At 29.8% G+C, this 26,744-nt stretch overlaps 7 protein-coding genes across 17 annotated transcripts; 3 read left to right on the top strand and 4 right to left on the bottom strand.

Annotated features, from left to right (window-relative positions):
* Positions 1-403: 403 nt before the first annotated feature.
* On the bottom strand, positions 404-4,247 carry LOC122516758. Of its 4 annotated transcripts, none has more exons than XM_043634850.1 (3): positions 4,174-4,247; positions 1,355-1,440; positions 404-1,249 (listed from the first exon to the last, which is right to left on the bottom strand). In XM_043634850.1, the coding sequence occupies exons 2-3, from the start codon at positions 1,413-1,415 to the stop codon at positions 450-452; spliced, it is 861 nt and encodes a 286-aa protein (XP_043490785.1). In that variant the 5' UTR covers positions 1,416-1,440; positions 4,174-4,247; the 3' UTR covers positions 404-449. The 4 variants fall into 4 exon arrangements, with proteins under 4 accessions (XP_043490785.1, XP_043490783.1, XP_043490784.1 ...); XM_043634848.1 differs by lacking the exon at positions 4,174-4,247 and adding an exon at positions 2,418-3,145; XM_043634849.1 differs by lacking the exon at positions 4,174-4,247 and adding an exon at positions 1,531-1,745.
* LOC122516757 lies at positions 3,567-6,537 on the top strand. 2 transcript variants are annotated; one of them, XM_043634844.1, is made up of 5 exons: positions 3,567-3,674; positions 4,720-5,053; positions 5,145-5,334; positions 5,417-5,971; positions 6,189-6,537. In XM_043634844.1, the coding sequence occupies exons 3-5, from the start codon at positions 5,164-5,166 to the stop codon at positions 6,366-6,368; spliced, it is 906 nt and encodes a 301-aa protein (XP_043490779.1). In that variant the 5' UTR covers positions 3,567-3,674; positions 4,720-5,053; positions 5,145-5,163; the 3' UTR covers positions 6,369-6,537. The 2 variants fall into 2 exon arrangements, with proteins under 2 accessions (XP_043490779.1, XP_043490780.1); XM_043634845.1 differs by lacking the exon at positions 3,567-3,674 and adding an exon at positions 4,362-4,458.
* A 746-nt stretch (positions 6,538-7,283) lies between these two features.
* Positions 7,284-12,151, bottom strand: LOC122516756 (myeloid leukemia factor). Of its 7 annotated transcripts, XM_043634841.1 has the most exons (7): positions 11,768-12,151; positions 11,125-11,320; positions 10,755-11,043; positions 10,517-10,664; positions 8,820-8,891; positions 8,357-8,416; positions 7,710-7,867 (listed from the first exon to the last, which is right to left on the bottom strand). In XM_043634841.1, exons 1-6 carry the CDS (start codon positions 11,818-11,820, stop codon positions 8,398-8,400), a joined length of 777 nt encoding a protein of 258 aa, XP_043490776.1. In that variant the 5' UTR covers positions 11,821-12,151; the 3' UTR covers positions 7,710-7,867; positions 8,357-8,397. The 7 variants fall into 7 exon arrangements, 5 of the variants coding, with proteins under 5 accessions (XP_043490774.1, XP_043490775.1, XP_043490776.1 ...); XM_043634839.1 differs by lacking the exon at positions 8,357-8,416 and having other exon boundaries at positions 7,284-7,867; XR_006303662.1 differs by lacking the exons at positions 8,357-8,416; positions 8,820-8,891 and adding an exon at positions 9,872-9,966 and having other exon boundaries at positions 11,768-12,148.
* A 2,798-nt stretch (positions 12,152-14,949) lies between these two features.
* LOC122516755 (MOB kinase activator-like 3) lies at positions 14,950-16,356 on the top strand. Its single transcript, XM_043634837.1, has 5 exons — positions 14,950-15,035; positions 15,204-15,354; positions 15,442-15,669; positions 15,768-15,883; positions 15,991-16,356. The coding sequence occupies exons 1-5, from the start codon at positions 14,991-14,993 to the stop codon at positions 16,156-16,158; spliced, it is 708 nt and encodes a 235-aa protein (XP_043490772.1). The 5' UTR covers positions 14,950-14,990; the 3' UTR covers positions 16,159-16,356.
* A 438-nt stretch (positions 16,357-16,794) lies between these two features.
* LOC122516754 (mitochondrial-processing peptidase subunit beta) lies at positions 16,795-19,122 on the bottom strand. Its single transcript, XM_043634836.1, has 7 exons — positions 19,012-19,122; positions 18,552-18,770; positions 18,093-18,478; positions 17,842-18,035; positions 17,585-17,754; positions 17,242-17,496; positions 16,795-17,172 (listed from the first exon to the last, which is right to left on the bottom strand). Exons 1-7 carry the CDS (start codon positions 19,078-19,080, stop codon positions 17,032-17,034), a joined length of 1,434 nt encoding a protein of 477 aa, XP_043490771.1. The 5' UTR covers positions 19,081-19,122; the 3' UTR covers positions 16,795-17,031.
* A 792-nt stretch (positions 19,123-19,914) lies between these two features.
* Positions 19,915-23,272, top strand: LOC122517092 (sodium channel protein Nach-like). The gene is made up of 12 exons (XM_043635451.1): positions 19,915-19,948; positions 20,023-20,153; positions 20,222-20,409; positions 20,654-20,804; positions 20,896-21,041; positions 21,130-21,220; positions 21,329-21,592; positions 21,754-21,853; positions 22,046-22,102; positions 22,251-22,380; positions 22,484-22,590; positions 22,779-23,272. The coding sequence occupies exons 1-12, from the start codon at positions 19,915-19,917 to the stop codon at positions 23,123-23,125; spliced, it is 1,746 nt and encodes a 581-aa protein (XP_043491386.1). The 3' UTR covers positions 23,126-23,272.
* A 139-nt stretch (positions 23,273-23,411) lies between these two features.
* On the bottom strand, positions 23,412-26,385 carry LOC122517091. Its single transcript, XM_043635450.1, has 7 exons — positions 26,279-26,385; positions 26,002-26,162; positions 25,387-25,624; positions 24,648-24,809; positions 24,340-24,505; positions 23,949-24,097; positions 23,412-23,616 (listed from the first exon to the last, which is right to left on the bottom strand). The coding sequence occupies exons 1-7, from the start codon at positions 26,383-26,385 to the stop codon at positions 23,412-23,414; spliced, it is 1,188 nt and encodes a 395-aa protein (XP_043491385.1).
* Positions 26,386-26,744: the final 359 nt, after the last annotated feature.

The raw sequence follows: 26,744 nt of genomic DNA, 5'->3' as shown, positions 1-26,744 counted from the left end.
TTTTGTAAAACACGTGATATGCAGATATTATTTAAATTAAGCAAACATGAAAGTGTGTATCTTGAAGGTAAATTCCAAAGAGAAAGTGGCTTTATATATTTAATTAATATATAGTTTAATGCTGTGTTAAAAATAAGACGTTAGATATAAATTTCAAATATATATCTTAAAGGATGAAATATAATATATCATAAAATAGATTATAAGGTATTAACAAACTAAAAAAGAAATGTAGAAAAATTTAATTTTTATCAATTTTAACATCGAAATTGGGAAAAGCTCGATTATGTTGTATTCGATTTGATTTTTTATATTAAGCTTGGCATATTTAATAATGGGGCAACACTTATATCATATCTAAATGAATGTACAGAAAAGTGTAATAAATATGCAATGGTTAACATATGTTTGAATAGATGTATATTATATACCTAATCATAATGTACAAATCATATGCATAAATCATCGTCTGGATCTTCCTCATCCAAATCATCTACTTCATCTGGTACATATAAAATCTTACAGTCATTATTTACCATTTGTGCTGCAGATATATAAGGTAATGGTGTGTTTTCTTTTTGTTTCATTTCATGTTCATTTATTTCTAATCGAAACGAAGATACAATTTTTCCAGCATCATTTGTAGGCATTGAATTTTTTTCAGAGTTAAATTGTGTTTTAAGGTTTTCCGATTGTATCTCATATGTTTTGATGTCTTGTCTCACTAATTCTGACCCAAGCAATATTGTGCCTCCTGGTTTGCGATGTGTATAATTTGCAATATAAGTAAATTCATTATTTGAATGCATACCATGGTATTTATGCAATCTAACATACGTATTTCCAAGAGTTTCAATAGATGATATCTTATTTGGTATACAATCTCTTCTAAAGAGACAAATTAATCGTTCTATTTTTTTATTTAGCATCTCTACAAATCGTAATGAATTTGCAAGACCTGCGTATAGTATCAAAGAATCCAAATTATCAAGAAATATTATAGACTTTTGTGTTACTCTGTCAAGTATTTCGTCTAATATATTAACAATATTTTCTTGAGATTTATTTACTTCAACTGTATAATAATCAGATATTTTAACATTATTTAATGTATATGGTTTTGGTCCATTTAAATACCAAGACTTTGGATTTACAAAAGTTAGTAATTCTATAATACTATTGGGTTCTACTTCTGTCCACATTTGCAACCATCCTGCGATAAGAACTTTACCATAAGGTACATTGATATCTAAATGAAACATTGTTTTATTACATATTTATAATATATTTAATGTGAGCATTATTAAAAACAATTATGTTTCTTTTATTACTTTAATCATATAATCTACTGTACCTTCTTCCACAATAGTTGTGCTTGTTCTATCAAGCAGTGGTAAAGTTTTTAATTTGATCATATTTTGATTTTTTTATATCAAAAATCTATAAAAAAAATTCTAAGTTAATAACAAACTATAAACAAGTTATATAAAGTTACAAAATTATAGAAAATAATATAATATCGTAATTCACATATTTTCTATCATAGTTTTTTCCATATGGCATTATACTTTACAGAGAAACAGGTTAATGTCGTTTAATACATTGACGTCTGTTTTATCGACTGTACATCGATATAAACTGAATTTTCTATATCGAAATTTTTTAAAACGATGAGTTTCCAAGTTAATTAACGTTGTTTATTATATCGTATTATTATTATTATCTTACTTTCGAACGTATTATACATACGTAAAATATCTTATAGAGATAGCATTAGCATGTACAATAATTTATAATTATTTTACATGTATATAAATATTTTTAAGAAATACCACATACTTCAATAATTATATTTTTTCCAATTATTCGAACTTAAATATGATAAATAAAATATTCAAAGTAATATTTGATTTTTAAATTTTGCATCATTATATACCAAATATAAGCATTAACAAAATATGCAGTTACATCTTTAAATTAAACAACTTAGCATATTACGTTACTCTACTCACATTCAAGCCGATATTTCCTGCTTGAGCTCATATTTTATTAATATATAAAATATTGCTAAACGAACAAAATAATTCGTTATAAAGATAAGCTTTTAAGAATTTTATTATTATAAATGATCAATTCTAAAAGAATTTAAAGGATGAGATTAAAAAAAATATCTACTACTTTATCCGATTGTAAGATAAAAATAGATTCAATTGCGATATAATAGTGATAAAAAAAAACAAAAGGGGAATTTTCTAAATGTACAAAAAAGAAAAGATTTATTTTAATTTTATTAAAGGCTACTCGATGGGAGATGGATGGAGGAAGGGGGAATCCATAATTCGTTAATTTCTACGCACTTTTATGCTTTGTTTTTGTTTACTTCATATTGAAACAAGATTGTTTTCTTAAACCCTAACCTTTTGGAATTGAATAAAACAAAAATACGGAATATCAACTTGTGCTTTATAAGTAAATAAGATTATTGCGTCGTAACTGGTTCTTAATCGTACTGCATATCGGGTCACATTATAATCACGTGGCTGATAGTCTCCACATTGAACTCACAATATGGACTGTGTACTGTGATGTAGGTAGTCTGTTACAAACTATGACGTCTTTCATACTAATTTACGTTTCACAAAAAACTACACCCACACTTCCTATTACACATACTTCGTCATTTTTCATTTCCTCATCGTATAGTTACTTTTATGATTATTTTTTCTACATCTATTATATAAATATTTACATCTTTCATATGTTTCTTTTTACTCGTACATTTTAACGTACATTTATGCTTTAACATTTAATATAATAATAAAAGAAAAAGAAAATTCCCTCTTCGATAATGGCAAAAATATATGCCCATACATGTGATCATTAATCATTGATTTTCTTTAACGGTAATTTTCTTGTTTCAACGACACCCATTGTGCAAGTGCTTTAAGAAACCAATGAAGTACAGCAATTACTTATTATGACATCATCGCTTTATATATACATATATATATATATATAAAGAACGGAAATAAACAACAGGTGATTCCAGGATTCGATGAATGACGTAGTTGGTAAAAATATATATATATATAATATCCAATGAGAGAAGAGGAGTTCCCAGAAGTATGACACATTGTATAAAATTTCATGCAATGCTATGATTCGTCCAAATTAATGATAGATATACATTTAATGCGATACGAAGAAGAAAAAAGAAATAAAGAAATAAAGAAAGAAAATTTTTTCGTAACGCGCATACGCAAACGATCTGTTCATTTAACTGCATCTCTTTATGAAAACGAGACAATAATAATAATATTGAATAATACACTTCATTGTGCATTATTGCACAAGTTAAATGACTGTTGCGAAATAAAGATATATACATCTAAATAGTAATAATTGTTAAATACATTCTCCATACGTTGCACGTATTCTTGAAATAATGTATAGAAATTTTTAAAGGAGGGATATAGGAGGCAAACGATCACGTGGCAGAAACGCGCCATCGATAGCGCTTGTGAAATGTAAAGAGGAAAGGGGAATACGGCGCGAACGTATATAAACTTCCGCTCGCGCTCCACCACCCAATTCTGCTTGGACTTTGAACACGTGTACGTTCGTGCCTTCCGAAGAGGGAAAGTTTTTATTTGTTTGGTGCGCTCATTGTATGGGTAAGTAATTATTTCATGTTATATATATTCTTATATAGAGACTCTTCATAATATTAGATTAATAAAACTGTGACACAGAGGTTATCAAGTGGTATGCTGCATTTGTGACGCTTCTTTTGTAAGATCTCTCTTTTGTCCTAATTTTGGCAATGACCTTTTGTGTACTGCGAATAAATATATAGGCTAGCTTAATTTATTCGATTATCCTTTTTTCTTTATTTTCATTTGTTATTATTTTTTTATTAACGAATTTTTCAAACGGAAGTATTAATGTTCAATCGGAACAGTAGGAAATAACAAAACACAAGACTTCTTGTTTCTTTTTTAATTACGGAAATTATTCAGCACAATGAAGTATTTCAAGGTTACTTTCTTCAATAAATTGTAGTCGTTTATATTTGTTCAATAAATTGATTGATCATAATATAATGTTTCTTTAGGTTTAATTTTCATAATTTTGAGGAAATTAGTTGCAAACTTGTTAAAATAAGTGAATTACCTTATATCAAGTTACACGAGCGCTCGATTAACGCTTTCTAGGGTCTTCCTCGAATAATATGACTGTACTACTACAGAGTATACATTATTATATCGAAGGTCGCAATAGACACGTGGCACGATACGTATCTATTTGGTCTTGTATTGATTGTCAACCACGCGTCGGCTATCGCCATGTTGGACATCAAACCAACTGCAAATGCGATCCGCTTTTCTGCTTTTATTTCCCACATTTTGGCTTACGGAACGGTGTTAATTCGTGTTCTTAAATAGCAGTGGAATTGTGGTACATACCAATTTATTGAGATTATATATTAGAGATAGATAATACGAGAGATAAAGCATTATAATAGCTATTTAAAACATAGAACATAATTATTTATATCAATGAGGATATCATAAAATGTTTATCCAACAAATTATGTAAACTAATTCGTTTTTAAACAAGTGCATTATTCAAATCAAATAAGGATAACTTAAACTTAATATTAACAGAAATGTTTTTTTTAATATTTATTCTATCAAACATATTTCATTGATATTACAGAGCGAGAGAAGAGTATAAAACACGGAGAGAGCCCTGTAGAGCCAATAAGCAGCTGCAGGGATGAGCATGGCTTTGTGCCAACGGTTGGTCGCTGGGGCAGCGAATGGCCAAGTTGACTCGAGACGACAGAAAAATGGTGTCAGCCACAGGGGCAGGCACGCGGCCCCTGGATTAGGGGTGTGCCGTTACCCCTGCCGGTGTGGGCCCATTATGAGTCACCAGCCCTGATCGTATCAACGGTTGAACAATATGAGGAACTAGCAGGCAGTGTTGAATTAGAAACTCAGCGTTTATTGCGCGAGCATAGATATGACACTATTGGCAACTTCCTCAGGTTTGTATCTACATTCTTATTTGTAAAATTATTTCTATGACATTAGTAATGTAATACACCTTATGTTATATTATATTATTTTTTTGAATAGATTCTATAAGAATTATGTTATGAGCGGAGAAAGTAAATTGGATCGGTTTTATCGCAAGTATCAGCCTCTAATAACACCTGAACACTATACGTGTGTTGGACTTGGATTTGAATTATTACGCCGACTAAGTAGTTTAAATAATAAGTTTCCTAATATAGCAAGCGGGCTCTACTTAGTGTCTTGCGAAGAAGTAAATTTATTTTAACTTAATGTTATAGTTTTTATCAAACACACACACACGCATAATACAATATTAAATAATTCTTTTACAGACGATTGGAGATATTGCTAGTTATGTTGGTGGCCCACCGGCAGCAGATAGTGGAGAGAAAGAACATGTTCTAGTGTGCCTGAAAATCAAGATTAATGGACGTCAAGGTGTTATGCTTCTCGATCCTGGTTATCATGTTGCACGTGTGATTACAGTAATGGCTGATAAATTATATCCTCATACGGGCTGGTTTACTCAATCTGAAGATTCAAATTGTAAGAAAGAGTACAACTATTTTCTGTGTGGTGAAGATCCTGATTATGTCGAATGGCATGAAAGGGAAACTCGACCAGGTGCCTTGGAAAGAACACAAGTTGCTCTTATTTATATAGCAAGGCCATATCTTACTGCTATTGACGTTACAGAACGCAGAAATTTGGTTTACAATTTCAGAAGTTTACTAGCCCGAGATACTAAAGGTCATGTCACAGCTGGTATATATTTTCCCATTGCCCTAGACATGAATAATACACAAACTTTTACGATTTTCTATCAAACAAATAGTGGTAAGAAAAGGATTAAAATGCCATTCAGCAAATTCTGCAGCTCGCCTAAAGTAATTATTTTATCAACATTATATATAAATTTTATACTTTCAACTAATAATAAATTTCAGTATTAAAGAAAATTAACAAACATATATATTTGTATTCATCGCTTTTCTTGTAAAGCATCTTCTTTTTCTAAATTGGATAATACTGGCATTTACTAGTTGACATTTCATAAAAATAATATGATTAAAAACTATTCTGACGAATAAAATTTTGTTTCAGATAAATCCTGATGCAAAGGAAACTGAAATTATATTAGAAACTGCTCGTCAATTGGGTATAATGCAAGATACTCTGAAGGATATGCTTTCAGCTCTAGCTACTGTCATGAGTGATTCAACATTTTTGGCACAAGTCTTGTCCATTAATGGAAGAATTAATACCCTTGCGGAAGATAATTAACAGAAGTCAGTCCACCCTGTGCGCTGCCAATACAACATAATCTTCTATTATATCTTTTGCCAGCTTTCCTCTTATGTTATTCTATTTCTATTGACTATCATATTTATGCTTTGTTATATGTAAAATTTTTTTTTCCGACAACGAATTATAAACAAATTTGCGCTCTTCATTTTATTCTTAACATCTTTTTCGTTTTTTAAATTAGTCAAATTTAAACTAATTGTAAGATATATGAACAAATTCTATACGATTCTATAAAGGTTTATCATTTTTTCCATATATTTTCAGAATATTAGGTGTCCTTAAATACTTACGTCTTAAAACTATATGGGTCGTACTTTTCATAATTTCATTTAATAAGTTTCATTTTTCTTTAACTATTTTTGTAATAATTCAATATTTATGTGTTGTTACAAAACTTATTGATTAATAACGAGAAAAAAATATGAAATATATAAAGTAACAACACATGTTTTATAAATTCACGGTGAGCATTTAAAATATATTTAATTATATTATTCTAATTTCTACACATATACATACAACAGGTTTTTCTCAGGTCAAACTAATTTCAGGGTTGGTTTAATTTTTTTTAGATTAATAATATGGTATATTATAAATATGGTTTAGTTAATACATTTATTTTGTCCAAATAAATTTTTGAGCGAATAAAACTTTTAGAACAACATATAGTTTTATTTTAAACCCTCTTTAAAAATTAAATCATACTTTTAAGAAAATTATACTCCTATGCTTATCAGAAAACATTAAAAATAACAAAAATATAAGTAGGTTTTTGAACGTAAAAATGAAAGTAACGATAGTAGAAAAAACATGAATCTTTTTTACTTTTAAAATTTATAGATTATCTTCGTACACTTTTTAACGATAAAATTGATTTTTTAAACTCATATATGCTGTTTATTAATTTATTTATTATTCATAGTTTTATATGATAGACATAGTTTTGAATTTTAATCAATATATTTGAGTATTTATACAATAATTAAAATATAAGAGTAATATATTTGTAATGTAACTTTTCATATTATACTTTATATTTTGGTATACATAAGAGAAATTAGAAGTATAGCAATCTTAGTTGAAACGTTTCCTTTTTTTATTATTATGAACACGTAATGTAGACGTAAGAGAAATAAGAGTAATAATAATACCCCAGAGTTGAAACGTTTCCTTTCTAATGTATTTTACGAATACAAATATAAGGATATATTTTATATTTTTTGTAATTATACAATAGTAAAATGCAAATTAATTGCAAACTTTATTTTATCATAAATAGTAATGATTACTGAGAAGATACAGGCAAAGCTAATTATATTTTGAGATATTATATCCTAAGACATTCTAAAAGATTACTATTTCACACTGCGGGACGCTTATGCTTAGATTCGGTGTCTGGAGTATGTTCACGTTTTCGATATCCTGTAGTTGTCTTTTTTTGATGGGCAGCTTCAGAAGATGCTAGCCCCTCAGAGCTGCGAACATGCAATTATTCTAGTTTTAATGCTTCAATTATTTACAAATTACGTTAGAAAAATAAATAAAGCTTCAACGCATGTTACTATTTGGGAGTATTGCTTAATATTATTAGTGTATATTAATATACATAAAACATTCCAACTGTTCATTAAAATTGAAAAATTTCCGATTGATTGAAATCTCATATTAAATATGATAAAATAAAAATATTGTATATAAATATACATGGTTGTTAGAAAAATAATTAGTGATAATATTTTTTGCCTTATCTCAACAGTCCTTATGTTATAATTTCGTTTTTGAATATTTCTTAAACTATATAAATATAGATGAATAATGTTAAGACAAAATACAAATAAAAAATGTTTTTGCCGTCAGAATAGAAACATTAACACAATTTAATTTGATTGGCTAAATAGAATAATTTAGTAAACCTGTTGATATAAAAGTAATAAGTAACGAAAAATGTAACGTAACGTACTTACGTTACAAAACTGTCACCGCTGTGTACAATGCTTTTAATTTATTAATATTTGTGGTTGTACCTGCAATACATAAGGTGGTATATTCCATACCAATCTTAGTATCCGTCGCAGTATAAGGACATATTTTCATAAATAATAACAAAGTATATATTTCTCATTATCTTATCATGCATTGAAATGAAACATGGAAGTGAAATAATGTACAATAAACATTGTAAGTATTCTATATAGCTTTAAATTATAACACTTAGTACACAGTAAAAAAAATTTAAATTTTATTATGTATACTCGTTCGTATATGGTAAAATCCGTTATGAAAAACAAAAACTGTTGACTCTAGAGAGACGGTGAAAGAACATGACCTCTTTGATAGTATTGAATAGGCGTGAGGTGTTCGTAGTGAAGTGACTCAAACCCATAAAAGGGAGAGTAAAAAGACGCAAATATAAAACAAAAATCTTACCGTGAAGTAGAAGCCAAATCATAAGTTTTAGAAGGTAAAGATTTAATATTGCGCCTAGGAGAAGGCATCCATCTTGAAGAATTATAGGAGTAACCATGAAAGCATAATAACATAAGGTTGACATAACACAAAATAAATTATTTTATGCTGAACAGAGAATACATGGTATATTAAATCAATAAGAAAAATTAAATTTTTTAAGATCATAGAGGTCAAAAAATAAAAATGATAATTTGTAATAAAATTGTAACAAAAATAATATATCTATATCATTAAATCTTTGCAGTCATAATACTTTCTAGCATAGGCATTCTATTAATCAAAATAATTTTCATTTATATACTAGGTAACATATGCTCATCAATTAATGGTTCAAAGTTCTGCTACTAAGGATTTATCTTATGCTTATTATTTATAATCTGCATGCATAATGTATAAGAATGTATGAGCAGTAAAATAAAATAAACTAAGAGGAGTTCACTTTCTAGGCAATGGTAAACGATAAAAGAATACCCTGCTGGAAATATTCCAAACATTTGACTGCTAAGAGTTAACATATTATCAAATTTTTTACGCAGTATAATTTATTCCATGGTTAGTACATTATATTAAATTTGTATGCATTTTTATACGCACAAGCACGCAATTTGTATAATTAAAATGATAAATTTCTTTGTTATGTTTTATTCTCATAAACGTTAATTAATTAATTTAATAATTTTTTTATGTTTGGGTGAAGAATATTTGAGATTCGAATCTGCCTGTTTATGTATTTAAACATTAACTGATATTTAAAGTAAAATATTTGGATATAAAGACAACATTCATTAAAAATAATATTAATATAACATAATGTACGTCTGCACGCAAATCGAATTCTACAAAGCACATACATACATTTTTATATACATACATAGCATAAATAAAAGTATGTGTACATAGATGACTTATTAATGGTGCTAACTCATATATAAAAGTCTCGTAATATTTTTATTTCAAAAGTAATGGTGAACATAATTGAGCATGCATATATTTATTTCAATAATGCATACACAAAGTTGAAGAAGGAATGCACCAAGAGATTTGGATTCAGCCAATGTATTGTAATCACATTTTTCTACCAGATTTTCTTCCATGCTTCTTATATCTGTTGCATAAGAATGAAACTAACATTTAGTAAACTAAAAAATAAAACTAATAAATTTGTAATAAAAAACAACTACAATTCGAATGAGAATCTAATATTTTACATTAAATGTAAAGGTAACTTAATGTGATTTAACATTAAAGAGCGAAATGTGAAGCTGATGTTTTATAAAGGATAAGATTTCTTATGACAATAACAGATATATACTCTTTTTGCATTGGAATTTGTTAAATAATATATATTTGTTAGTAGATTAGCGTGTATGATATATGAAGCAATGTACACACACACATGTGAAATGTGTGACTTTGATTTAGAAATTTAATTATTTTATGTAATTATATTATAATATGATTACGGTTTTATATAAGTAAATACATTATACATTTCCAGATCTGTTATATAGCAAAAAAAAAAGTCACAAATTCTAATGCAGAGAGCTCTTTATACATTGTTACATAATATTAGCTTTAATTTAGAGCTAATAAATGTAATAACGTTTTTATAAATAATAAAAATGTATTGTTTAATAAAGAATTATGAAACTAACCTTCCTGATGCATCAGGCAAAGCCAATTGCTTGTAATCAGGACGACGTCTATTGTAGTTAGGATATGAACTATGATGTGGTCCAGCAATTGCACCTGCTGGTCGTCTTGTACAAGTTTCCCACTCATTGTTGAAACTCTCAGCTTCATCTAGAGACACATAAAATTGAATGTACATTTAAATAATTAAACATAGTAGTCTTGGATTTTTATATGAAGAATATGTATAATTTTGATTACCTTCATCAAGATTAATGAACTCTTCATGTTCTTCTTGCTCTCCATTATGAATGTTGTGTTCCCTTTCACGAATATGGGCTCTATCTCCAATATGATGACCAATAGCCATTTTCTTGGTTCCAGTTCTTGTATCGCATACAGTTTTTTTGGTTTCTTTGACTCCACCGGGTGCAGTTCTTGTTGACATTGTTTCTTGATAAACTTGCGGGCGTCCATCTGCACCACTAGCCATAGTCGTTACAGAACTGCTTGTAAAGGAATGACAGTTTCCATTTGATGCCAAATTATCCTGTATTATTAACATTAACAAAATTATTGTTTATACGAAATTAAATGACCTTAGAAAAAATAAAAGCTTAAAAAATCTTACAAAATTAGTGAATAATCTATTAAAGTTCATAGATGGCATCGTTGGAAAAGCAAATGGCATCATTTGCATTTCATTATGATGTACTCCACTTCGCTGTTGGGAATCAGTCAATGCATTCTGACCCATCATTCCAAATGGATCAGTAAAAAGAGAGTTCATTATACTGTTCATCTGCCTCATGGTACGCATATGAGATCTATTGTCAGACAAAAATAATAATATTGAATAATGCTCCCATTCTAAGAATTTTCTAAAATATTAGATCCATTGAAAAATGTTGTATTATTTGAATTAATTATAACTAACTAAAATTGATGACATATAAAAACGTTTCGTTGATATGAAACAATTGAAATGATAATAACATTAAAAACAAAAAACGTAATATCAACTAACATTAGTTAATAGTATCAAAATGACTTTCTTTTTTCCAAATAGCAAATTATAACGTATACTTATAAACTTTAGAAAAAAAAAAAGAAAGAAAAAAAAAAGAAAAAAAGATCAAGAGAAACGTGTGAATGTCCTCTAAAGAATATTTTTATGCATTAGTTCTACAGTCAAAGGAACGATTTCAATCGATTTTTGCAATTCGTAGATGCATGCAGAGAAATCGTAAAAATAATAGTATCAATATACAAACCCAAATATAGGATCATCGTCGAAATCGCCCATCAAAGATCCAAACAAAGACATTTTGAATATTAAACGATCGTTAGATTATATTAAATAAACAAGTATACTTGGATTGACTGCAATATGTAATGCTCGGCCACGCGTATGCAACAGAATACTGGATTCTGAAGTAAGTAAACTCGAATTCGTCTAAAATCTTCTTGTAATCGCAACTTTCGCGAAATTTCTAGAACTTAAATACTATATTCTGTACTGTCAAGCGTACGCTAATTGACTAGGGAAACCAAGGTCTATTCAATCTACTACCGATCGTCGATTATCGTTCTTCATGAACTGCACAGGAAATTTTCTCGAACAGGAAACAATATTGTCCGATGTATTCTATTTTGCTAGTACATATGTGATTCAAAATCATACATTTTTTTTAACTTTTGCTTTGGAATGTTAAACTTCACATATTCAAATGTAATATCATCTGAAATATTGAATTCTAAAGAATTTAGATAAATAAATAAATTTGTGAAATATTATTTCTATATTATTGTCCAAAAATATTCCCTAGACTCGTATCATCTGGTGAATAAGCAAATATAGTCTATACGGATAATACATCTTCAACATTTTCAAATTTTATAGAGAGAGCTTACTATTGTTAAAATGAATATTTTATTAAACCTTAATTATCGTATAGTTTATAAAAAAAACTTATTTGAAAGAGTTTACATATTGCAAATCGATAAAGTTAAAAAAATATGATTTCAATCGATGTACACCAATAAAATGTCACGTTTTAACATTTATTAATTCATGAAATAATCGATAGTTAACAATCTCATCGAAATAAACTATTACGATCAGCATTCTAAGAGTTTAACTTTCTTATCTATATATTAGATTGTTCGAAAAGTAATTTCGTTATTCGCACAGAGATATCGTTAGTTGTATTTACTGATACACAACCTTATTTTAAAGGACCAATAAGCCGGAAGATTCATAGTAGCCTCTAATAAATAAAAAAATAAATAAATTAATTAATTAATCAATTATAACAAAAACAAAAAAAAACTGACTCTAGCAATAAACATTTCAGACGTGATTCAATATCTTATTATGTTGTATTATGTTAATTGCATCAGATATGGAAAATCATAGTGAACATTTTCGTCATATTTTGCTTTTTTATTATCGTAAGAATAAAAAAGCAGTGGAAGCGAGAAAAAAACTATGCTCAGTTTACGGAGAGAACGTGTTGAGTGAGCGCCAATGTCAAAATTGGTTTTCAAAATTTCGTTCTGGTAATTTTGATTTGAAAGATGCACCTCGTTTAGGTCGCCCAGTCGAAGCAGACGACGATAAAATAAAGGCCCTGGTGGATGCGAACCGTCGCATAAAAACGCGAGAAATAGCTGACAAATTGAATTTATCGAATTCGACAGTTCACGATCATTTGAAACGTCTTGGATTAGTTTCTAAACTTGATGTTTGGGTTCCACACAATTTAAAAGAAACTGACTTGATTCAACGCATTACCACCTGTAATTCATTATTGAAACGCGAAGAAAATGATCCATTTCTGAAAAGAATCATAACTGGGGATGAAAAATGGATTGTTTATAATAATATTAATCGTAAACGAAAATTATCTAAGCAAGATGAACCTACTCAATCGATAACAAAGGCAGATATTCATCAAAAGAAAGTTATGCTCTCTGTATGGTGGGATTGGAAAGGAATCATATTTTTTGAGCTGCTACCAAGCGATCAAACGATTAATACGAATGTGTACTGTCATCAATTGGATAAATTGGATGCTGCCATTAAGCAAGAGCGCCCAGAATTGATAAATAGTAAAGGTGTTGTATTCCATCATGGTAATGACAGACCACGCACAAGTTTGATCATTTTCCAGAAACTTTTACAGCTTGGATGGGATTTGCTACCACACCCACCATATTCTCCTGATCTGGCACCATCCGATTACCATTTGTTTCGTTCTTTACAAAATTCTTTGAATGATGTAAATTTCGATTCAGACGAAGGCGTCAAAAATCACTTGCTTCAGTTTTTTGCAAATAGGGAGAAGGACTTTTATAACCGTGGAATCTTGAACCTACCAGAAAGATGGCAAAAGATAGTGAAACAAAATGGTCAATATATAACTGAATAAGATTTATTTTAAATAAAAAGAAATCGTCTTTCATTTTCTATTTGAAAGAACATAATTACTACCGACTTCTAGAAAATTTGTTAAGTGCAAGTCTCGTTTTTCGCGAGTCGAGTTTCTCGATAATCGCAAATTTTACTTAAAGTTTTCCCTTCTACCATCATTTATTACCACCTATCACCTTCTATCATCCTGCGATGCGTTTGACCATTGACGATAATTTTTATCAAATCTTCTTCCCAAAAAGAAGATTTGATTGAATTAGGTACCCTAACGCAACAGAGTTAAAACGATCGATGATTGGCAGTCCGTAGTAAATCTTGTCCAATGTGATACATGTATATGCCACATTTTTCTTGCAAGTTTTCAAATTGGTGCAAATATATGACGACTTTTACGTCATTGGTTAATGCATTTGCCGCGTGAACACGTGATTTTAAAGTTGGATTCTATCGATACTATGCTGTATAACTACAAATTTATAATTAATTATTTAAATAATTATATATACGAATGTTATAGTTTTCCTTATTACAATTTATTTTTTGTAGTATGGTTTGTTTGTTTTAATAATGTCATAAAATTATTATTTATAATAATTTTATATATTATATTTATGAAAAACCCATGTCCATTAATAAATATATATTTATCAATGATAAGGAGGATGATCTATTTAATTATATTACTTAATTTAATTTAAAAGTAAAAGCTTATTGAATTTAATACTACCTTGTATTCAATGATTAGTAATGCAATGTTAAGTGCATCGATTATTTTCTGTGACTGACGAAGCTGCATATAACAAGTAATAAAAGTTGTATGAGATATTAATTGTTATTATTTGTTTGTACGTAAATGCAAGTCTACTTTATTCTATGAACATGTGGAGTTGTGAGATTTAGGTATACGTTGTAATAAATACAAGGATATCGAATATGAGAGACCCTATGTATAACCTCTTAATAGGTATACATCATGTACACGTATTTCATTAATTTATATAGCCGGTTAATCTCATAGTTTTGAACTAATTAAAGAACCATCTACGATTTTTTATTGTATAATGACTACTTTAAGTGGTTTCATGGAATTCTTCCAAAAGGGAAAGGTAAATTATAAATATCTTGGTTTGTATTAAAATTATTTTGTATAACCTAAAACTAATTTGCTTATTGAATTAGATAAATAATTTTGTAGAAATACTTTATAAAGCATTAATATTTATATCATATATTATATTTAATAACTAATTTTTATATATGTAACATTGTTATAGACTTTTAGACCAAAAAAGAGGTTTGCCCATGGGACATTACGTTATTCTTTACATAAACAAGCTCAAGCTTCGCTTAATTCAGGCATTAATTTAAGATCTGTAGTAAAATTACCACCGAAAGAAGATCTCAATGATTGGATTGCTGTTCATGGTATATGAACATTTTTATTCTATTAAAAAATGATTTTAAAGTATGACTATCTTGTATATAATGTATAAATTATTGTTTTACAATTAGTTGTAGATTTTTTTAATAGAATAAATCTTATATATGGTACCATATCTGAATACTGTGACTCTGCATCATGTCCAATAATGAGTGGCGGAGCACGTTTTGAATATTTATGGGCAGATGGGGAAAAATATAAGAAACCGACTGTTCTTCCGGCTCCTCAGTATGTTACACTCCTTATGGATTGGATAGAAATGCAGATAAATAACGAAACTATATTTCCTGTGTCAACAGGTATATAATTTATAATATATATTTTTTTCTTATGTAAATATATGGAAATAACATAACAGTTATTTATTTTATTTCCACATTTCACATTTTGATTGTAGATGTACCATTTCCAAAAACTTTTGTACCACTGTGTCGTAAAATCTTAACTCGTCTCTTCAGAGTGTTCGTCCATGTATACATCCATCATTTTGATCGTATAGTAGCTATAGGAGCGGTAAGTAAATTATATGCATTCTTATTATGACTCTACTTGTTTCATTCTATATTTGAATAGTGATATTGACGCTCTATTGAATAAATTCATTTTATAATATTTTTTAGGAGGCACATGTAAATACATGTTACAAACATTTTTACTATTTTGTAACAGAATTTGAGTTAGTAAATACGAAAGAGTTAGAGCCATTAGCTGAAATGACTGCCAAAGTCTGTAAAGATACAGCTTCGCCAACTCATGCAACTGTGCCATCAAATAATCATGCAAGATAGTTACATTGATATTATACTGCATATAAATAAAACTTAATCTCCAATTATGATAATGAATTAAGAGAAAATGTGCATACATTTTTCTTTATGAATCTCACAAAAATTCAATTGTATATTAATTAAATTCATATTCATGAGGCATAATATTAAATGTACTACAATTTTTAGTAGTAATTAAAGTGGTGTCATATAATTGAATTTATCTTTGACATAAAGTTAAATTTTAAATGTAATAATTTTGTAAATATTTATACGTTTTGTATTTTAATTATAAATATTATTTGTGTATTGTATTTAATATTGTATCTAAATACAAATTAAATTTCTAAGGACTATATAAAATACTTTGCGAATTATTCATCTACAATCTAACTTTATATTTTTTATAATTCTATTTATTTGAAATACTGTATTTAATAATTTGTTTATATAAATACATAAGAAAATGTCTTATCACAGGCATTTTTAAAAAATATAACTGATAAATAATATTCATAAATTAAAAAATAAAAGTAGGTATTTAGCTTTCTTTTCAATATCATAAATAATCAGGTATTCAGTTATATACTGGGTACCAAAAAATTGTTGTTGCTAGTGCGATTACATGTATTCAATTAATATCTTCCATGTAATTTATATACTTTATAGAGATATTTTATTTCACTGAATTTCGTTGATAGATGGAGAGTAACATTACAAGGTATTTTAGAATTTAATTGAAAAGCAAAATTTAAAGATATCGATTAAAATAAATATCCAAAGATTTTCGAATTTTTAAATAGGAGGTTATTACATGTTGCGAATATATTATTAACAAATTTGAACTAAAGGATGCATCGTGAACGGCGACTCTTTTATTACATAGTAATAATTTTATAGACGCATCATGTACATGCGAGAACGAATAGTAGAATAATCTGGTAAGTTTTCTACTGGACCAACTGCAGCAATTACTGGACAAGTATCATAAATATATTTCATCCCTACCTCGTGAATGGTTTTGGCAGTGACACTCTAAAATAAATACATCGTAATATAAGTCTTCTTGACATTTTTCAATACATTTATATTATATATATATACCTCTATCCTCATTTCAAGTTCATGTAGTGGAATACGTCGATTATAACAAAGCATTTGGCGACCAATATCTTCACAAATTGCAGTGGTTCCATCGAGTTGTAATAACATATTTGTTTTAAGAATATTTTTTGCACGTGCTACTTCTTTTTCCGTAACGGATGTACATAAACGCATCCATTCTCTTTGAACACTCCACGAAAATTCTTCGCACTTCAATGGATCGCAAACGAAATAAATACCCCAAAGGCCAGTATCCTAAAATTTACATAATAAAATTAAAAAACACTAATAAAAATCGATAAAATATATAAACGCTTAATTTTATTACAATAGTAAATATTACCTTATAACACGTATTAAAACTTTGATAACTATGGCATATTCCTTCTTCTGTACTTTCTTTGGCTAGATTGCTAGCATTATTTATTCCACCTCCTTGACTACGATCCCATGCCCCCATAAGGGTATTTGCAACCATAAGAGGAATGTTATCTGCATCAGCCCAACCTACACCTAAAAAAGGTTGCAGAAAGATATAATAAACGATATTTATAAACAATAACAGTATGCATATATTTGTATATAAGGATTTTTCTATACCTTGAACTGCTATAGCAACATGTGCAAGTGGAATACTATCATCGCGAACTCTTATTTCTGATCCAGTATATCTGTTTGGGAGTTTGTACGGTGGAATTTCTTCATACTGTGGTTGAGACATTTTGCTAAAATATTTATTTGCCAATTCTACCAATTGTTGATGTTCTACACCACCAGCACCAGCTAAAACAAATCTATAAAAATCATGAATTGTAAATCTTATTAATTATTAAGATAATTGTGATTATTACCTTGCTGGACCATAATGAGATTTTACATAGGAGATTAGATCATCTCTTGTAATACTTTTAATATTTTCAGTAGGTCCAAGTATCGTCCTGCCAAGTGAAGTGCCTTGATAAGCTGTAGCATGTAAATGATCAAATACGACCTCTTGAAGATTTGTTTCAACCTCTTGCATTTCTCTTAAAATAACACCACGTTCTCTTTCAATTTCACTTTCACCAAGTTTTGAATTTTGTATAATATCACTTAGAATTTCAATTGCTTTTGGAACATCTTGTGAAAGACATTTGGCATAAAATACAGTCTGTTCGCGACTTGTATATGCATTAAGGTGAGCACCCATATTCTCAATTTCTAATTCTAAATCAGTTTGGGAGCGTTTTGTAGTGCCCTGTTTTAAATAACAAATGTATTTATTTTATTGATTATATAGAATTAATTTATATCTCTCAAATATAATATACCTTAAAAGCCATGTGTTCCATAAAGTGTGCAACACCATTATTTTTATCATCTTCAAATCGACTTCCAGAATCTATCCAAAGTCCGACAGTAGCTGTTGGTGCACCGCTATCTTCGCTAGCTATTCTCATGCCATTGTCTAATAATGTAACATTGGTTGCTGGTTGATTGACTAATAATTCTTTCAAAGAAGTAGCAGTAGATCCCCATTGTTTTGGAATCTAGAAATAAATGAGAAAAGGATTGTTATATAACATAATTTATTAATATTAACTCCCACACATGTGATAACATGATAATATTTTAAATACTTTACTCTTATTATTACGTAAGGTAACTATGACATTAAATCAATTTTTTGTCATTATTAACAATTCATTTATAACTAATAGTATCGCAATAATTTATAATACTTTATACAAATTTATATTATACAGATAATGTAAATGTTATGTCTCTTACCCTGACAATATTAGTTTTATTAGAATAGTTTCGTAGGACAGAACCAATTTTTAACAGACGGGTCGCCATTTTTACGATGTTACTCCTCTTCCTTGAGGAAAGTCAACTAATAATACAAGTGACCAACTTTCTTTGATCTAAATCAAAAATTACTTTCGATAAATCTAGGTATTTCTGTTTTCTGTTACTAGCTTGGTTTCAATGCTTGCTCATGCGCAGTAAGAACTAGCGGGAATTAAAGGTATATATGAAAAATATAAATCGAAGAAAAGTTTATATAAAGAAAAGAAAGAAGTTTCATTTATATAAGTATTAATACTTGTAAACGCTTATGCGTAATAGAAATTTACTGATCTTTTTCTATACCGAAAACACAAGGCTATGTATAAAAAAAATAGTAAATATAGTTATGTTTCTATTATATTTCTTCATAATTCTTAGAAAAAAAAGTTATACCAAGAAAATGATTACATGTTAGAAAAGACAATTTCATTTTACAAAATATCTAACTTTAAATTTCTTTTCTATGTAATGTTCTCGAAGTAGCATGATACAGGTCAGCAATTTCTAATCTCATCTATGGTATACTCTACAATAGCTCGTAACGCGTAACTCCACTGTTTACTACATACAGACGGATATTACTGAAAGTTAGTGAGATTATTAGAAACAGAGACTCACAATTCAGTCGTGCAATTTCGTCGTATGCACTTAAGAAGATTGAAAAGAAAATGAAATTGACAAGGAAATATCGATTCAATATTGTATTTGAAAGAAAAGCCAATGCAATGCAAAAAATATTCATAGTCAGTCGTTGTTTTCAGTTTTAAGTCTTCTTTAATTTTCTCGAAGTTCGTTTCTTCGTAACATTAACGCGAATTTATAAATATGATATGAATAAAAATGAAAGTTCATAATTTTCGTGATACATCTCGTAGTGAGTAAAATTAAATAAAATCAAATTTTTCTATCATAATTATGTAGATATTTTAGAAAATAATAATATTACAGAAAGGAGAAAAGCGATTTCTCAATGTTTAAAAGAAAAATTCAAGATCTACTGCGAGAACACGACGCTACATGGATTCCGTTACGTGACGGTTCATCAATCAACAATAATTGAAAGCGTGCTTTGGTTCTTGGTAAAAAAATTCTATAAATTTCAAAGTTATCGTGTACGTGCGTATAGGATATATTTCATTTTCTACAGGTTTGCATAATGAGCATTATTTTTTGTATCATCCTGATGATGAGACTTTGGCATAATTATGATGCTAATCCAACAGCCACTGTCATAAGTACAAACAAACCTATATGGAGCATATATTTTCCAGGTGTTACAATTTGTAACAACAACAAAGTTTATAGTCCTCATGCAAAAATCTTTGGAAATATATTGTGAGACTTATTCGAGTGAAATGTTTATTACTCGATGTTGAATTTTCATCGGAACTTGTAAATTTGCGAATAAAGCTAATCGATTGAAAATATTCCATTTAAAAGAACAAAAAAAAAACGGGTCTTTAATTCTCCAGCGCAAAAACTAAAAACGAATTATTTTTCCGATGAAAATTCATCGTTATTTATTTTATTTTACGATTGTTGAAAATAACGTATTCTCGTATTTTTATTTAATCGGAAGATCTAAACACGGTATAAACCATAGTCAAAGTGAAAAGTTTTTCATTTCGTTAATGAAACTGACGCGTCCCGATAAAATTGACGTCGACAATTTAATAGCGACACGAGCACTTGAAGTTCTCGGATTTACAGTTGACAGGCTCATGTACGAGGTAATAATTAATTAAGTAACATAAATATTATATAAATATAATATAAAGAGAGGATCTCGGCAAGATTATAATTTCAACGTGGTCGTCGCAGTTGATGCAACCCTGTAAAGCAATGCTATTGAGGTGCGCTTGGCTTGGACAAAAATTTAATTGCAGCGATATTTTCAAGGCTGTTAAATCCAGAGAAGGCTATTGTTGTGCCTTTAATTATCATTTTAATTTGGACCGACTATACGGGTATATCTCGATAAAGTTATGTTTTTAATATAATCATTTATTCAAAAGTATATCACTAATGATTATTGTTTGTAACATTTGTGGATAGATACGATAATTACGATTTAAAAAATACATCGGAAGATAGCGATCGTTCAAACATACCATCGGAACAATTACCAGGAATTGGAGAGATTCAGGTATTAAAAAATCGTGCTGCTTGAATTTTCTTAAAGATAAAATGCAAGCGAAAGTTACAACAGTTGTATAAGACGAGAAGGATTAATCAATTAATATCGTAAATTTAGAAAGCTCCTGGATCGGGGCGCGATGTAGGTTTAGCAGTAGCCTTGAACATCGAAGCTGAACATTACAAGAGTTCTAATAGCCCTTTCGCGGGTGCCACCGTGCTAATCCACGATCCACACGATTATCCGGATATTGGGATTCATTCGATCACTGTATTGCCAGGACATACCATAGGGGTTGGTATTTCCGGTATGACGACTGAAAGCTCGGATAATTTACGTCAGCTTCCGTTAAGAAAACGCATGTGTCTTTTCCAAGACGAGGTCTGTAATACTTTATTGGTTCTTATTTCATATTTATGATACACTTTTCTATTATTTGCGATGCTAAAACAATCGATGTAATTGTGCGTTTATCAAGCATAAAATATATAACGTACGAGTATATATTTATATACGATATATCATAAATTGACGTGTTCCAGGTGAAGGGTTTGAAAAATTATAGCTTTCAATCTTGCTTTTCGAATTGTATTTATATGCGCGTGCATAAATATTGCGGTTGCTTGCCATTTTATTACCCGAGTAGGTATAACGATCGATTATAGGTTTAAGGCTGTTCATTGCACCTGATTTTTACGAACAAAATCGTGTTAGCAAATGTTGTTTCCGTAAGCTTTAATTTTACCCTTTCGTATAGGGGTAGAGAACAGCCTTAATCAAATACATTGTTTTTTCGTTCTTTCTTTTTTTCATTTTTCTTCTTTTCTATTTCAGATGAAAATAGTAGGACTTGCTTTCTTACGGACATAGATTGTATTTTGAATCATCGAAGTAAGACAAAAATATTTACAATAAAAATAAGATTTCTTTATTTGACGAAAATAGAACGATCGAATTGAAATTGATTGTAACTAAACTTGGTTGAATGTAAAGCAACAATTGTTGAACAGCTATAAACGATATTTCCTTACGATTATAGGAACTCTTTCGACGTATGAAACATCGTTCAAAAGCGAATGCAATTGCTTGCCACAATGTTCCGATACGTTTTACGATGTCTCATCGGAGAGTATACCCGTTGAAGATGTCGGATACAATTCTGAAATAACGTAAGATAGACATCAAATTGCTTTCTTACTGACTACTATACCGTTTCCACAAATCCAACCATTTCTAACTTACTTCTTTTTTATTCGTCGCGTTCGCTTGCAGCCATAACGTAAACAACAAGAATGCTTCCTTCGTTTACGTTTTCTTTCAAACGATTTCATACATGGAATATCGTACGCAAAATATTTTGAGCTGGGACACCCTACTCGGTGAGTAATCAAAATCAAACTTTTATTTTTCTACCTTTTATACATTCATTTGATTATATTTTGTATCTTTTTCTTATTAACAAATAATAGGAATTACGAGGCATGTCATAGAAATGAATATGTTCGCAAGGTTTCAACGAAAATCATTTTATTTTTGTCTTCTTATCCGAAAGATCATTTTGTTCCAGCATCTTTCGGCGGTATTTTTGGACTTTGTCTCGGCGGTTCGGTCATAAGTTTGGTCGAATTACTTTACTACATTATTCGTTGGTTTTGTTATCATCGTAAAGGATCAACATCATCGAAGAGGAACTTGCCAGCTGCCTCGGAACTCTTTCTCTCGGCTCCGCTGAAGGATCCCAAATGGAAGAAATTAAATGTTCAACGCGGAATGAACGATGACGAGGGACCGGTTTATGTGCTAGCAAATCGAATGTTTATTCGTCAAAAAGAGAAAGATGATAACAACGGAAGTTCTATTAATAATAATAACAATAATACAAAGAAAGCGAAGTTTCAACGATATTACGATTAAGTAAAAAGAATTTCCGATTGTAAGAAACAACGCTAACTTTTCGCAATCTTATATAAATTATGGTTGACAAGAGTTAACAGTTTAAATTCAAGTAGTAAAAGATGTAGAATTATTGCAAAGTAATTAAACGAGATTATGATGATAAAATAATGACAAGTTTTATTTTCATCAATAATGAAATTTCATTAGCATATTTGTTTATATATCGTATGTTACCGTTAATTAATTAATTAATTAACGTACGTGTATGTATGCATATATTATACTCGTATAATTGAATAAAAAATTAGAACAAATCGCAGCACGATCCATTCGTTATTCGATTTTGCGAAACGATCGTTTTTATATTAATTTGGTTACTTTTCTGTGACACGGATTTTCTACAGAGGGTCTGTTTCAAATGAGAGAGGAAGTGTGGACTCAATAGGGAGTAGAGCACGAAATTGAATGAGCTGGAGATCGCGTTAAGGAGGGTCGCGTATATACGAAATCTGTAAAGAAAAAATACGACGTTATTAAGGTTATTAAATCATTGAATAACGAATACAATTTTCAACAATTCATTAGACAAATTTCTTCTAATTGGGTTATTTGAAAAAATAATAATTGTAATTTGCTAGATCTTTGGTAATTGTCTATTTTTTCTAAGCCATTTATTAATTTGACCAAGTAATGCAGGAATGTACCGACCCATAAAATAACAAAAATTGATTGAAACATCGTACGGATTTATTTGGGAATAAATTTGCGATCTTTATTTTGGAAACTTCGATGTCTATCTTATGGGATAGGAATCGAGAAGATTCGGAGATTGCTTCGTCACCTTTCGAGGAAAAACTCGTGGACGATGGTTAGGTCGCCATCGTATAAAAGAGAAACTGCGCTACGTCGTGACGCCAAATGTGTTGGAACCTCGCCGATAACGAAAATGAATGCGACGCCTACTAGCATCACGGTCAATCTTGTTTGATCCTAAGAAACGAGAAAGCATCGCGATAAAACTTGATAAAATCACTACTAGCAAAAGCTTTTGCCTTTATTTTCTTTCTTACACACACACACGCACACGCACATATATACGTATATGTATATCTTTTATTCTTTAGGCACAGACGCGCATATGAAAGACAAACATAAAGTTTGTTTACTTATAAATTGTCGAATGTCCAAATTTGTTATTTTTTTACATACTAAAAAATGTTAGGTCGACGTACCCTCAATTGGTTGCATTCTTTGCTTCTACATCGTTTCAACAATTTTTTTCTTTGGTTGAGCAGTCTTATCATATTGATACACATAATGCTGTTGGCGATAAACAAGAATATGGCTGGTAAAAGGCCAAAGATCATCAGTTGAACCCAATTCTGTAGTTTATACAACCTGTAACGTATATTTCAAAAATATATCGATCGAATCCAAAGGAAAGTATTTATTCGAAGTTATTCGAAGTTTAGTTTTCTAAAGGTTTCACTTCTATCTACTAACAACAACTTAATATATGTACAGATGACATCAAACTTACGCGGAATGAAAAAATCCCGTGGTCATTAAGTCCCCGCGTTCGTTGTACTTGTACATGAAACAGTAGGGAACGTTAATGACAATAGCGAAGAAGGTTGAAGCGATCATCATCCTTCGGGCTATGTACTGACTACAAAACTTCGGAGTCTTGCAACTTGGTTGGCTAACGGTAAAACAAAAGAACTTTCCTCGTTAAACTTTCTTCCCTTTAACCCTTCGAGTGTTGAATACTGTTGGGCGAAGCGTTCAATTGCGATGTAATACTTTATCTCTAGTGCGAGTTCCGTTGATTGATTATACTAGGCATAGCTGACAAACAAAATATTCAAAAGCGACAAGGGTTCGAGCGTTCGAGTTACATAGTTTTTTTTCCCCTAGAAAGTTTTATATCAATGCATTCTTTTGTAAATGTTTAATATATCAACGATCGTATTGTTATATTCAATAAGAATTATATTGTAATCGATTATACATTCAATTGTTACAATTTATTCCCAAAAATAGTCCAATAATATGTTTCATTTATGAATAGATAATTAGTTACTAATGAGTAATTAATAATATTCCATTTAACGGGTTCTCGGAAATAAAATTTCTCTGTATAACTTATAATGTATAAAAACGTGTAAATCGATATGACGTAGAAAATATAAAATGGATATTAATCGAAGAGATTAATTCGATGTGTGTTTTAAAGCAAATATTAGATTTTCTCTTGATCTTTTTTTCATGCTACTTACCTACAGACCATCGCAAGTCTATCGATGGTGACGCAGACGGTAGCCCCTACAGTGATATTGGATGAAATCGAGCCAAGGGGAAGATGCACGAAGGCATCGAACTCGAGCCAACCAGTTTTGCACCAGAAAATTCCTCTCGCCAAGCCAGAGAATAGAAGGAGAGTGCACGTTACGAGATCAGCACTGGCCAGGACTGCTAATTTCGTTCGTTTCCCATAATCGATAGGATAGGTCGAAACTTTCGAAAATAACTTCACGCGAATCCTCACGAATTTCCAGATTGATATCGTCATTACATCTTTTATTATTATTATTATTAATATAATTGTATCATATTATTTTGATTTCGTAAGTTGTTTAAAGCATAGAGACATTTTATTTATCAATTCATTATTTTTTCATATTAGCAAAATAAAGTATAATACATTGATGCGATTCGTTGAAAAAATGAATCGTGTTCCTTCTAATGTTCGATATCAATCTAGTATAAATCGTTTGTCAAGACGCTCATACATCATAGCTAGGGAAAAGAAATCATTTTCTGACCTGCTAGATATGTATATGTGGACGTCTTCAAACATCGTTTCATGATAACCAAGAGAATGAGAGAGTTACCAATTATTCCAAGAGCAGAAATTATCGGTATTACGATGCTGTACATTACTATACTCATCATTGTTGGCTGACCGGTCCACAAAATGTTATTCGATATTTTATTGTCTGTCGCATTTTTCGTAGATTTTGGCGGAGGAAAATTGATGTCGAAGTTATGATCTCTGCGAATAATTAATTATTTCTTTTGATTAGTTCTCGAAACCTTTAAGTTTGAATTTTGATAACATGGGAACTTCGAGAAAATTGTTACAGATCTATAAATAAAATATATAATCACCTTTTGCATAGTACACGCATTTCATCCGAAAAGTTGCGATAAATAGGCTTCGTAATTAACCAATGGAATTCGAAATTTTGTTCGTAATGTAGAAGAGCTCGACCCATTTCTAGAAAAAAAAGTCAATCCGAGGGATCGTAAAGTAGGCAGCAAAATATAGATCGAGATCTCGGAGTTGCCTTTTACTCGCAATCAGGATTACCTCTACTTGAACGAAGAATGAATTTACGATTGACGAGATCTAAGCTCGTTCCTGGGAAGATAACAAATCTCTTCTTTTAAATGAAATACTCCGCTGAAAAGAATTTCTTTCTCCTTTGTCTCTCTCCGATTTGTTCGTCACGTTGCACGTTAATAGGAATTAAGAATTATTCCATAAGTTCGCACGTTTCAAAATTGCGAACAAGAACGGGAACCAGCTGTAAAATTTACAAAAGTTATTCGTATATATTTAACGATTAATTTG

This window comes from Polistes fuscatus, unplaced genomic scaffold (genome assembly GCF_010416935.1).
Source record: "Polistes fuscatus isolate 324 unplaced genomic scaffold, CU_Pfus_HIC Scaffold2, whole genome shotgun sequence".
NCBI lineage: Eukaryota > Metazoa > Arthropoda > Insecta > Hymenoptera > Vespidae > Polistes > Polistes fuscatus.
This window is presented reverse-complemented; position numbering and strand designations above follow the sequence as displayed.